The 12,564-nt window shown below is 46.9% G+C and overlaps 1 protein-coding gene across 1 annotated transcript in view; it reads right to left on the minus strand.

The window, feature by feature from the left end:
• DAPK2 (death associated protein kinase 2) overlaps nt 1-12,564 on the minus strand; it is a gene marked incomplete at both ends in the record, with an annotated part of 96,776 nt that overhangs the window by 41,789 nt on the left and 42,423 nt on the right. Inside the window, one exon of the mRNA XM_084240540.1 lies at nt 442-663. Coding sequence (XP_084096666.1) covers nt 442-663 — 222 coding nt within the window. The remainder of the gene's footprint in view (nt 1-441; nt 664-12,564) is intronic.

Consider the following 12,564-nt stretch of genomic DNA (forward strand, 5'->3'; position numbering starts at 1 on the left):
AAAAGGGCTTGGCAGAGCTTGAGGATGTTTGTTCTTCCGTTCCTCATAAAACAGACCCCTCCCTGACAGGCTTCTCTGCTCCCCGTCTCCTCTCCAGCCCCCTCTCATCCTCCCACATGCCCTCAGTCAGGAAATGACCCCAGAGTCAGTCATTTCTGCCCTTTGATCCCTAGGGTCCAATGAAAGCCAGACCTAGACCCTTGTCCTGTTTTGCAGCTCAGCAAGCTGGCCCCTGCTTTGGCCCAGGTTCAGGAGGATGGAGGGAAAGGAGGAAAAGAGTGCCTGCCCCTCACCCCCCTCCCTCCACATCTCCTGCCCCCACTTCATCTCCTTGGGATAGAGTTTAGGCTTGGCCTCTGCTGTCCTCTGGGGTCTGTGCTGGAAGTTCTCACTGCCCTGACTGCCCCGACTGCTCCCCACACATTGTAGGACCCCACTCACAACTCCAGGATGAGCACCACGTCGGTGCGGCTCTCATAGACGTCGTGCAGCGTGATGATGTTGGGGTGTAGCACCTGCCGCAGGATGCTCACCTCCCGCTCGATCTCCTCCCGGCACACGCCCCGCCGGCTGGCCTGGTTCTGCCGCTTCTTGATGAACTTGGCCGCATACTCCAGTCCCGTGCTCTTCTCCTGACACTTCTTCACGATGGCAAACTGGCCGCTGTGGGGACACAGACTCACACAATTAGGGTGTCGCCGTGGCCATGAGTGAAGTGATGGGCTGTTAGCTCCAGGCCACACTCATTCAGAGTCATGCTGCCAGCCTAGGACAAATCATGCCACCAGCTAGCAGCCCCAGTAACTGAGATGGGGCGGAAAAGGGGCTTCCCTTCTGTTCATACGATTCCTTTGCCTTTTACTGTGAAGGAATGTGAATGCTGTTATTCCCAATATACATGTGTAAACACCCGGGACCTGAAAGTTTGATTTGATCAAGGTGACAACAGACTCCTCCTCCCAAAGCCTCAGTTTTAAGTCTGGTATGCATCAGATGAAATCAGTTTAGGCTGAGGCCATATAAAGAAAAGATGAATTAAGAAAAACCAAAAAAGATCGGCATGGTCAAAATACTAATGGCAGCAATATTCCCTTTGGTGTGCCTTGCTGGAGCAAGCACAGATGCGTCTGCTTGGAATTGTGAGGGGACAAACAGCCCTATCATCTCATGCGTGCACCTTTCTCCCCAGCACTCCCCCAACAAATATAATCTCAATGACCTGACCTGAGCCAAGCAGCAAGAGCAAATAATGTAAAGACAGGGGCTCAACCAGCTGGGGGGAGGTTCTTGAGGGGAGAAGATATTGATAAGCATAGTGGGAGTTCATCACAGTAGGGGACTGATTGGAACAATGGAGTTGTAAAATGTAAGGAAACTGAGGCACAGGAGAGGTCAAGTGACTCCCCTGAGGTCACCAGAGTTAATGGCACAGCCAGGCCCAGCCCGCTGTGCACAAAGCCTATAAGATAGTTAGTGGAGTCGGGCCTCCCCGGTGGCACAGCGGTTGAACACTGGGCTGCGAAGCTGTCCGCAGCCTCTGCAGCGCCGGTTGGATCCCCGGCCACCAGCGAGGGTCCCACATGGCGCGCAGACCTCTCCTGCTGCGCCCGCTGCTCTCCTCAGCAATGTGTTTCGTCAGTCTTCCTGTTCTGGTCCTGGCTCTGGTGAATTCTCTCACCCTCCCGCGCTTCTGACTGTACCCAGTGCTTGTATAAATAAATAAATAAATCTTAAAAAAAAAAAAAAAAGATGGTTATTGGAATCAAGGCTCTACTTAGTGCCCTTTAGGGAGGGGCCTGGAAGCTCTTCACTCCCAGGATCAACAGAGCTGCCGTGGAATGATGTCCCTGCTGGCACGGCAGGCAGCCCTGAGCCAGCGTCCCTCAGCATTCCCAGGGCCTCCCGCCACACAGGGAAGGACAGCAAACTTCCACTTCACAGTCTCAGTCCAGGCTGCACTAAGTCCCTGGAAACCAACAATGGACATTTTTCCTGGGGGTTCTCCCACCCCACTTCTATAATTTTCCACCATTGCTCCATTTTCTCTTGCCACCCACAATACCCACTGCTTGAGATAGAACACAGAAAGTTTTAAGAGTTAGCTTAATAGGGAGCCACCAATCTCCACACTTAGGATGTACTCTCTCAGTGGGTCTGTGGTAAGAGTTACACATAGTGAAATACACATGGATATTTGCCTCAACCTCAGAAAATGGCATTTTATCTGAACCATCCAGTCCTGGTGACACAGACTTCAAAGAAACTTAAGTGACAAAAAAAACAAATACAAACCAAAAAACCCCAAGTTAACTCAAAAGCTAGAAATAGATACCCAACACTTAATAACATTTACTGGCAGTGATCTTAGAGATGTCACCAAATACCCAGGCACCTATCTCTCTACCCCCTTATGTTCCATCACTTAATGTTGCCTGAGCACCTGCTCCATGCCAGGCCCTGGGGCAGAGACCAAAGGCACAGACAACAGGTTCAGAGGAAGCTCTGCCATAAGAGGGGGCCTGGGGCCAGGCTGAGCTAGACAAGGAAGGTTTTGTGGGACCAAATTTATATTACATTGTCCACTGACTCTACAATTTCAGCTATTTCTGCCTCCAAATATTGGCTCTGGGCTGTCCACTCCAGTAGAGGCTGACGCAGGTGGAGTGAAGCCAGATTTCCCAAAGCCAGGGCAAACACATTCAGCAAGTTCCCAACATAGATGGTCACTTGAAGTCACTCTCGGCCTCGGGGTACATCGGGTCCCTTAGTGGGTGCCAGCAAACACTTGACTAAGCTTCCATTCCTAGGCAACTGTGAGTCTCTTGGTCATCATGACCAGGCTCCTCTTCTCTCTCTGACACCTCTAAGCACTTGGCATTAGCAGCCCTGAGGTCAGACAAGGTTTGCTCTTTCTAACTGATTTTTGGGGAAACCAAAGCTTAAAGATTTTAAGCAATTTATTTAAGCTTGCAGAGCACAGAACCACCTCTGTGCAGGGTTTTTATAAAGCAGAACTAAATCTTTCAGGTTCACCTTGACAAACTTCCTCTTTTATGAGGGAAATGGAGACACTATAGCACATTTTTCTATAGCACATGCTTGAAAAATTCCTCAAATTCTCAAAAAAGCAAATGAGTGTTTGCTTCTTCTGGTTGAGTTTTCTCCTTTGTAAGAGCAAGTGTGGCAATGAGAGATGACTGGGGGTTAGGCCTAACATGCGGGCATGGTTCTTCTGCCAAAAGGAGGTATTTTGAGAATGGGTGACTAATACTGAGGCAAATACCAGGCAATACCTCCCTCATCTTCATTCTCATCATGGCGTTAGGGGGAAAGGATGTCCTGCGCTAATCCCATACAGGCTTTGTGGACTCTACCCTCACTCCAGACCAAAGCCATCAGGACATTGGGAAAGACAAATCCCGTCACTACTAAAGGGAAGGTGGCTGGGACCTGAGGGTGGAGTTAAGCAGCCAGGGTTGTTATAAAAAACAGACACGTAGGCCTTGGGGGTGCGCGCTCTGTCGCTCGCCTCCTGGCTTCACGGCTCCTGGCTCGCGGCCAGCTCTCAGAGTGCCATTTGGGATTCCTGATCGGCGGATCGGGTAGGACGCATTTAAAACTTTGTCTCCCACTTTTCTCCCAGAGCTGTACATTTCCTCATTTCCCCTTCCCTTGTAAATAAACTTTTTATTAACCTTTCGTGTGTGCCTGCAGTAGAGCATTGATAAGTCCTTTTAAGCGCGTGGATGAGGACCCACAGTCAGGCACCCCGTTTTGTATCGGGGCTGCCCTATAACAATGGGGGAGGAGTCCTCAGCTCAACCACCTGGGAGCTGGGGGGTAGGGTAGAGAGCCTCAGGAGGGCTACTTGCTGGCTTACCCCTCTCCTGGGGTGGGTACTGGGAAGAGTCGAGAACATGCCCCACTAGAGTAGCCCCCAGATCACAGGAGGCTTTGGGCAACCAGAGCAAGCCTCAAGATCAGACAGCCCTGACCTGACCTCAGGAAATTACGCTGTCACCCAGGACAAGTGGTTACCAGCTCTGAACATCAGTTTCCTCATCTGTAAAATGGCGCTCATGATTTCTACGAGGGAATTGTGAAGACTGGAAGTATCTGTGATGGTGGCCCACAATCACTAATGGTAGCTGTTATTTATGTTATTAGTTTGTTGCTCATGTAAAGGTTAAGCAAGAAGCACTGACACAGAAGTCACTAATTTAAATCATCTGTGATGTGTGGCCAGAGAACCAGGGCAATTTTAAAAGATGCCCCACCCCCCCACCCCTGATGATTACAGATCAAATACAGCCAGATATGGGATATTTCTTTTTGAAGTAATTAAACAATTTTTTTTTCATCCTCAGAGCAGTGGTTCTCAACTCTGCTTGTACATCTGAGTCATCTGGGGAATTTTACACTTAATCTTAGCCAAAAGTCCAAGAAGCAATATCTGGGGAATTTTAAAGTGTGGAGTCAATCCCCTGAAGAGGGTCAGATAGGCTTTCTCAGTGTGCCTCTAGTCACTTTGGTATGAGAACCAGAAGTCAATCAAGGCCCTGTGAGCCTCAAGAGGCCTATTACCATTACTTAAAGAATGCAGATTATTTTGGGTTGAGAGGAGTAAAGGCTAGAAGTTTTTGTCCTTGCCTAAGTCCTTCACCCCTCCCTAAGAAGAGATACCTAGAAGAGTAGTTTGGAGGCTCTCATCCAGTTGTAGGTTTATCCTCTCTAAAAATCTTATCTTTACTCTGAGAATAAGGATGAGGTAACTTCTGGTCTATCATGTGAAGCATCTTCCTGTGCATGCTGTCTCAGGTCCCAAGACTCCAGATAAATATTCATGGTCTGCTCTATGATTCTTTAGAATTTACAACCATGCAAAATTATCCAGATGTATGTAGTTAAGTTGATTTTTCCTTTGCTAAACTGTCTAATACTGTTTTGATTATTCACCCAGTCTGAGAAGAGCCAAAGGAGCAAAAAATTATTTCTTTTGCTCCCAAACAAGAGCTTCTGCTGGCTGGTTTCCATCTCCAGAGATTCTGCTCTCCTGGGTCTGTGCTGCGCCTGGGAATAGAGATTTAGACGTTCCCCAGTGATTCTGATTCAGTCAAAAGCTGAGAAACACCAAATTACAAGTCCTCTGATGATCTCCATTTTACAGACGGAGAAACCACCACCATTACTCCTATTATTCCTTGTCCATTCCAGTGCTACCCTCTCCCTTAGTTCTTTGATCTAATGTGATGATTCCAGGGAGGGAGAGAAGGAGAAAGAGAAGTGGAGGGAATATTGTCTCTCTGACCAGGATAGTTTATGCTTGAGGGACAGGCAGTCTAACTGCTCCAACATTCATGTGCAAATCAAGACAAAAATTACCCTAGGCTTTCAAGGATAATGGGAGTGGATGTTTGCAGACAGGCACCCCCCAGTCAGTGTACTCACAGAAGGTGCACAAAAGCTTGACCTGGGGTGCTGTCAGGGCACCGGCAGACCCGCGGGCAGGTGAAAGCAGTAAAGGTGATGGGCCCCTCTTTGTTCATCAGGAAGGCTCCAAAACTAGAGTTCTGTTCCCAAGGTACAGAAATTGCTCAGCTAGGCGATGGGGTAAAGGGATGGCTAGAAAGGGCTCCTCTAGGTTAGGACGGAACCACCCAGGGTGTCATCTAGGGAGGAAGCAGAGGAGTCACCCTGCTCTCTAAAGGAGGTCATTGTCAACACTAATTCAAAAATTATGGGAGTGCTAAAACATTAATACCCCCACCCCCCTTCTGAGCAACAGTCAATACCTAACCCAAGGTCTAGTGCAGCAAAGATCTGGTAGTCAGGAGGGATGATTCCTGGTCCTGACCTGCCACCAAAGCTTTGTGAACTTGGACACAGAGTCACCTTCCTTGTTCACGTTTTTCCACCTGCCACCTGAGGGCTCACCCTGGAAAGCTTACTGTCAGAAAGCTCCAAAGAACCTGTGAACACTCTGAACAGAAATAAAGACTTTCCTTTTACTCCCAAATTTCTATCTCTAGCTGGTGTCAGGAGGGTTCTAGTCAGAGCCCTACAGCTCATTGGCTATGACCCTGTGCAGCCTGTTCAACTCCCAGAAACTCAGTTTCCTCAATTGTCAAATGTACTGTAACAGGATGGTCCCAGGAAAAGGGGAAGTTCCAGGTTCCCTGGCCCACCCAAGGAAGAATGGTGCTGAGCAGGATAGAAGAGAAGATGGGGAGGAGACCTGGAGAAGGAAGGAAAAAGAAGGAAAATTGTTAGGGGGAAATGATGTCCTGAGCTAATCCCATACAGGCTTTGTGGACCCCACCCCCACTCCAGACTAAAGCCATCAAGACATTGGGAAAGACAAATCCCATCACCACCAAAGGAAGGGTGGCTGGGACCTGAGGGTGGAGTTGGGCAGCCAGGTTGGATATAAAAAACCAAACACGTGGGCCTTGGGCTCTCTGGCTCATGATCGCTCGCCTCCTGGCTTCACCACTCCTGGCTGGCGGCCAGCTCTCAGAGCGCCATTTGGGATTCCTGATCGGCGGATCGGGTAGGACTCATTTAAAACTTTGTCTCCCACTTTTCTCCCAGAGCTGTACATTTCCTCATTTCCCCTTCCCTTGTAAATAAACCTTTTATTAACCTTTCACGTGTGCCTGCAGTAGAGCATTGATAAGTCCTTTTAAGCGCGCGGGTGAGGACCCACAGTCAGGCACCCCGTTTTGTATCGGGGTTGCTCTACAACAAAATGATGAGAGCTGGAGGAGGCACATGGACCAGAGACATGTAAAGAAGCTGCACTTGCTTCTTGGTCTTGGACTTGTACAACAGTACCAGGGACTTGGGGGACATGGAAGAAGACGCTTAAACAAATGAGGTGAGAGACCCGTAAGTAGTTTAACAATGGCAGTGTTTATCTTGATTTTGATTTTGCTCTTTTCCTTCCAGATTGTCTGGCTATTTCTGACCCTTTATAATGAGTCCCCTCCAGAAAGTGATTTAGACTTGTGGCAAACTTTTGAGCCTCAGCGGTCCTGCTTTGGGCCAACCCTGTTTGGCTGGGCATTTACTCACAAGGGAATGGGTAACTTTGGGTGTTTGATTTAAAATTTTATTATTTTTCTTCTCTTTATTGCACATTAATTGTATTAAAGTTCCTTTCCACTAAATGTCTTATGCACTAAAGTATGTTTTGTCTTGATGCAGCAGATGGCAGAACCTATTTACAGTTTTGGGGTACTGGGGTGCCCCTTACCCTGCCCGGTAACAGTAGGAGACAGGACTTTTTCCACCCAGTACTATAGAGAGGCACAAGGCGTGGACGGGTGGAACTCTGTGCCTGAGGCTGACTTGCAAAAGTCACGTAGAGGGTTTAGGGAGGGAGAGTAAATCTGCAAGATACAGAAACTACCTTCCTCCTTCTGCCAGCACTCTTCTCCTACAATTATGTCAGGAACACACCCCTCTTTAAGCTCCTCACTCACTCAGCACTCCAGGAAAAGGAGCAGTCTGCATAGACATGAATGTCAAAGAGAAATGAGTTTCAGTCTAGAACTCAGTGGGACCCAGGGGTTACCCCATGAAGGTCTCCTGCTGTCTGCCAGGGAATCAGGGGGAAAAAAGAAGTAAATCTAGAACAATGACTTAGTGCCAAGAAATGTAAACCAAAACCACAATGAAATATCACCTCACATTGGTGACAGTGGGTATTATCAAAAAGTCAAGAAATAAGTATTGGCAAGGATGTGGAGAAAGAGGAACCTTCCAACAGAGTTGGTGGGAATGTAAACTGCTGTAGCCACTATGGAAAACAGCCTAAGTGCCTAACAAGATGTGATGTATCCACTCAATGGAATACTACTGAGCCATAAAAAGGTGAAATATTGCCATTTGCATTAATATGAATGGATCTTGAAGTCATGCTAAGTGAAATAAGCAAAAAGGAGAAAGACAAATACCATGTGATTTTATTCACTTGTGGAATATGAAGGGAAAAATAGGCAAATGAGCAAACAAAACTAAAACAAAACCAAACTCTAGATTCAGACAACAGAGCAGTGGCTACCAGAAGGGAAGAATGGAGGTGGGTTTGTAACAGGGTGGTCCCCCAGGAAAGGGGTGGTAACATACAGCAGGCCAATTGGTTGCTGGTGGATGATGGCTGGACATTTGGTGATAGGTGTGGTGTCATATATAGAGTTGCTGAGGTGAGAAATTATACATCTGAAACCTACATAGAGTTGTAAACTAATGATACCTTAAGAAAAAAAATACTGAAGATTAGGGAAGTTAAGAGTTTTGGTAGGTGAGCCAGGTAGCAGGCTCTGATATCAGGACATAAGTCCATGCCAATTAAGGCCATGTCAATTGACTCCAGCTTCAGTGAGACTCTCAAGGTAAGTAACCAGCAGGTATGTGCCAAGAAGTGAGGAGAGGGGCTCACCAAAGAATGGAGGACTTTTCATCACTGGCATTACTGAATTGCTGGTGCATGGTGATAACAGAAAGCAGGCAGATTTGCATTCAATTTTTTTCATAGGTTTTATTTTTCCAAAGACAATGTACTCCTTGTGGCCCGCTTGGAGGCAGACCACTCCCACTGTCCATCTTCTTTACCTTTCGTGGTAAACTATGGCCAACCAGTCTTGTTCTGGCAACCACCAAGGGCCGACTGCCAAAAGTGTCCTAGGAGTTCTGTGAATAGAGTGGGCCTAACTCCTTCCCTTTCTCAGACAACTTTAAAGTATCCATAAATTGAGTGGCTTGCCCCCAGATATCCAGTTTATCAAGGTGGAGATGAGGCAGAGCTCTGCAGAATGCAGGGACCTAATACCATGTGAAGGGAGCGGTATCAATAGGAAGTATTCCAAGCAGAGGGATGTTAAGACCAGGTTCCTCCTTCTGCTTCCCCCAAGGGTCACTGCAGTTCCTCTTCACACACTAGAGAACAATGAGTTTGATTCCTCTGGAATTACCCTGCAAGTTTTCAGGGCCGCAGAGCAAGGATAATGCTTAGAAGCTTCCAATCAGGGCCACCCCAGGTGCAACCCAGCATGTGGGGAAGTAAGATCTTTGGCTAACCCAAGTCTCAAAGGCAGGAGGAGGAGTAGCACAAATCTACAGTGGAAACCAGGTCAGCCTGATGTCAGAGGACCCACACCCCAATCCCAAGGAAATAGCTTATCTGGGGATGGTATCACTGAGTTTCTGCCCCATGCCCTGCCTGGCCAAGTCTGACTGTGGTGCCTCTGTGCTGACCTTGCCCCTTATGCCTCTTCCCTTCCCAATCCATCCAACCTCTAGCCAGGCTACTCCTAATTCCCATGAATAAAACTGGCCCCCACACCCCACCCCAACTTACCATCCAAACTGTTTTAGATTACTTATACTCAAGTCCAGGATTTAGAGTCAAGAGACCCAGGTTCTATTTCTAGCTCTACTGCCTTCAGCAAATCACATAGCTCCGAGTCTATTCCTTCGTGTGTAACACAGACATAATGTTAGGGGGAAATGATGTCCTGAGTTAATCCCATACAGGCTTTGTGGACCCCACCCCCACTCCAGACTAAAGCCATCAAGACATTGGGAAAGACAAATCCCATCACCACCAAGGGAGGGTGGCTGGGACCTGAGGGTGGAGTTGGGTAGCCAGGTTGGATATAAAAACCAAACACGTGGGCCTTGGGCTCTCTCTGGCTTGCGATCGCTCGCCTCCTGGCTTCACCGCTCCTGGCTGGCGGCCAGCTCTCAGAGCGCCATTTTGGGATTCCTAATCGGCAGATCAGGTAGGACTCATTTCAAACTTTGTCTCCCACTTTTCTCCCAGAGCTGTACATTTCCTCATTTCCCCTTCCCTTGTAAATAAACCTTTTATTAACCTTTCACGTGTGCCTGCAGTAGAGCATTGATAAGTCCTTTTAAGCGCGCGGGTGAGGACCCACAGTCAGGCACCCAGTTTTGTATCGGGGTTGCTCTACAACAATAAGAATACCCCAAGCTCACCAGACTGTTATGACAAAGAAATGAAACAAGTATGTGAAAGCACTATGTAAACTCTATCTGTAAATGTGCATTATACTTTCTATCCACTGGATCTTCACATCATTTTCGCATCCCAGCATATTCTTGAACCTGATCTTAGTCACATGAACCCCATTCTCAAATCCCAGCTGAAAAAATAATATCAAGGGGGACCATAGCATCTGCAAAGCAGGGTTGCCAGGTATTGTTAGAATCCAGAAAGGTTAGAGAAAACTTCAGGACACAGTTACCAGAGTCAGGATAAACAAGGGACCAGATATCCAGGGAGCCAAAATAGGATGAAGAAATATAGTTACCAGAAATCGTAGCAGGAAGCAGCGCCTGCAAAGGAATGAGGGTATGGAGCAACAAGTTAGCACTAGCCAGGAGGGCAGCACATAGAGGAGTAGAAAGGCAAGTAAGCATGAGAAGCACAAGGAAGCTGCAACACCAGTAGGCTGGGGCACAGAAACATCAGCATAAGATCTGCTAACATGAGATAAGCCAGGGCTATTCAAAAGGCCTTTTCTCCCAGCTAGTGACCCAAACCGTCCTCTCTGACAATGTTACCAATGCATTTCTAGTCTCCTGACAACAGTTTTTAAATTTATTTGAAGTATGCAAACCTCTCTCCAATAAATCTTACACATGAACCCAATACGCAAAAAGTATGCTTCATTTTGGGGGAAAGGCTCTCAGAACCTACCTAGTCAGAGCAGAGGTGCCAGGAAAGTCTGAAGAAATTGGGGCTAGTGCCAATTTCTCCCTTTCTCAATCAACTCTAAAGTGCCCATGAAGTCAAAAGGGGATTTGTGGAACCCCCAAAGAACATAGCTTGAGAAGTATGTTCTATAACTTGGAACCCACTCTTTGATGTATTTTCAAACTGTAAATGAAAAAAGAAAGCGACAGAAAACTGATGCCTCTCAAAATTATTATCTAATCTTTCAAGAAGTCACTCTGACCAAGCCAAGATCAGGGTCAACACTAAAAAATACATGTAGGATACACATCAGGAACCAGAAGTCTCTGGGGAGCTGAACCCTGACCCACACACAGCCTCTGTCCACAAAATCACAGGTGTCTGCCGGTGCTGGCTTGTGGCAGCTGCTTTTACCAGTTAGCTCATTTAATTCTCTGGCCTGCAGACTAACTTCCTTCCTCCCAAAGTTTTGTGGTGGTGTTTTTTTTTTTCTTTTCTTTTTTGGACATAAAAAAGTTCTAAAGCACAAAAAGAAAGGAACTGTTTTTTTTTTTTTCTTTTCTTTTTTGGACATAAAAAAGTTCTAAAGCACAAAAAGAAAGGAACTGTTGAACAGAGCCAAATGAGGCTGAGGTCGGATGATGTTTTGGAATCTATTTTTAAGTATAAGCACATTTTTGATGCTATTGTCAAACAGATATGAGCCCACAAGTCCAAGGCCTGAAATAAATTATGCTCAGTTTAAGTTGGACTTGGCTATAGAGAAAAGTTTTCACCAGAAACACAGCTCAGTTTCCTCTGGGGCTTCCCTCAGTCTAGAGTCTAGATTCCAGACACTGACAGAATGCAGCTACTGTGGCAGTGTTAGGTGTGGATGGTACCGCCCACCCACCCACCCAACTGTCCACTCTCCAAACCATTCGCTCACTAATTTATTCCTCCATCCTTCATTTATCAATCAGTGTCCTAAATATTACAAGCATGAAATACTCCACAACATGAAGGGCTTACAGTCAACTGAGAAGATTAGGCAAGCACTAATGGAAAAGAAATATTGCAGAATGTGCAGAAATATCCACCTTGAGGCCAAGTGAGGGGCATTCAGTAGAGCTGGAGTAGTTCAGCAGAGGGAAGGACAAGTGCTGCTGAGGGGGCAGGTGGGATTTGAACCAGGCCTGCAAGAAAAGGCAGGCTCAGTTAGGCAAAGAGGGAACAGCTCTCCACAACTGGAGAGCCAGGCAGGGAGTGATACACAGATTCTTTATTCTATGGAGGCCCCAAGTCACCACCTCTCTACCTTTACTTCCTCCCAATCAAGTGGCCACTTTTTGAGGAAATATGCCAGGGAGCTGAGCTTGCCCTTCCTCTCTGTGGCGTGGGAAGAAAGGGAGAGCAAGCGGTCAAAGAACCAGGCCCCTTCTCACCACCTTTAACCATGAAGCCAATTGGCCTTCACAGGCTGGGCAAAGTTCAGGAGGCTGGACCATGATAGATGAGATCTTCACATGAGCTCATGCTGCAGAGTCAAAAAGGAAGTGCAGAGGAAAGACAGAAAACTTCAGGATGATTGCAGTTCTGTTATTACTGTGGGGGGACAGGGTCATCCCTTGTAAAATGGGGAAGTGAGCTGTTTATCTTTTGCGAATACCTCCTTCCCACCTTGCCAAATCCCCTCCCTTCTAGTTCAAAGGGTTCTCTGTACTCATGCTGTCTCCTTGACAATTTCACATCTCCATGACTTACAACCTTTCTGTAATTCACAGAGTGACAAAGAACTCCAAAGGGCTAAAAGCAACACATTCACATTTTACCAGCCATCTTTTTTTAAATTATTATTTTTA

The sequence above is a fragment of the Talpa europaea genome, assembly GCF_964194135.1.
Source record: "Talpa europaea genome assembly, chromosome: 8".
NCBI lineage: Eukaryota > Metazoa > Chordata > Mammalia > Eulipotyphla > Talpidae > Talpa > Talpa europaea.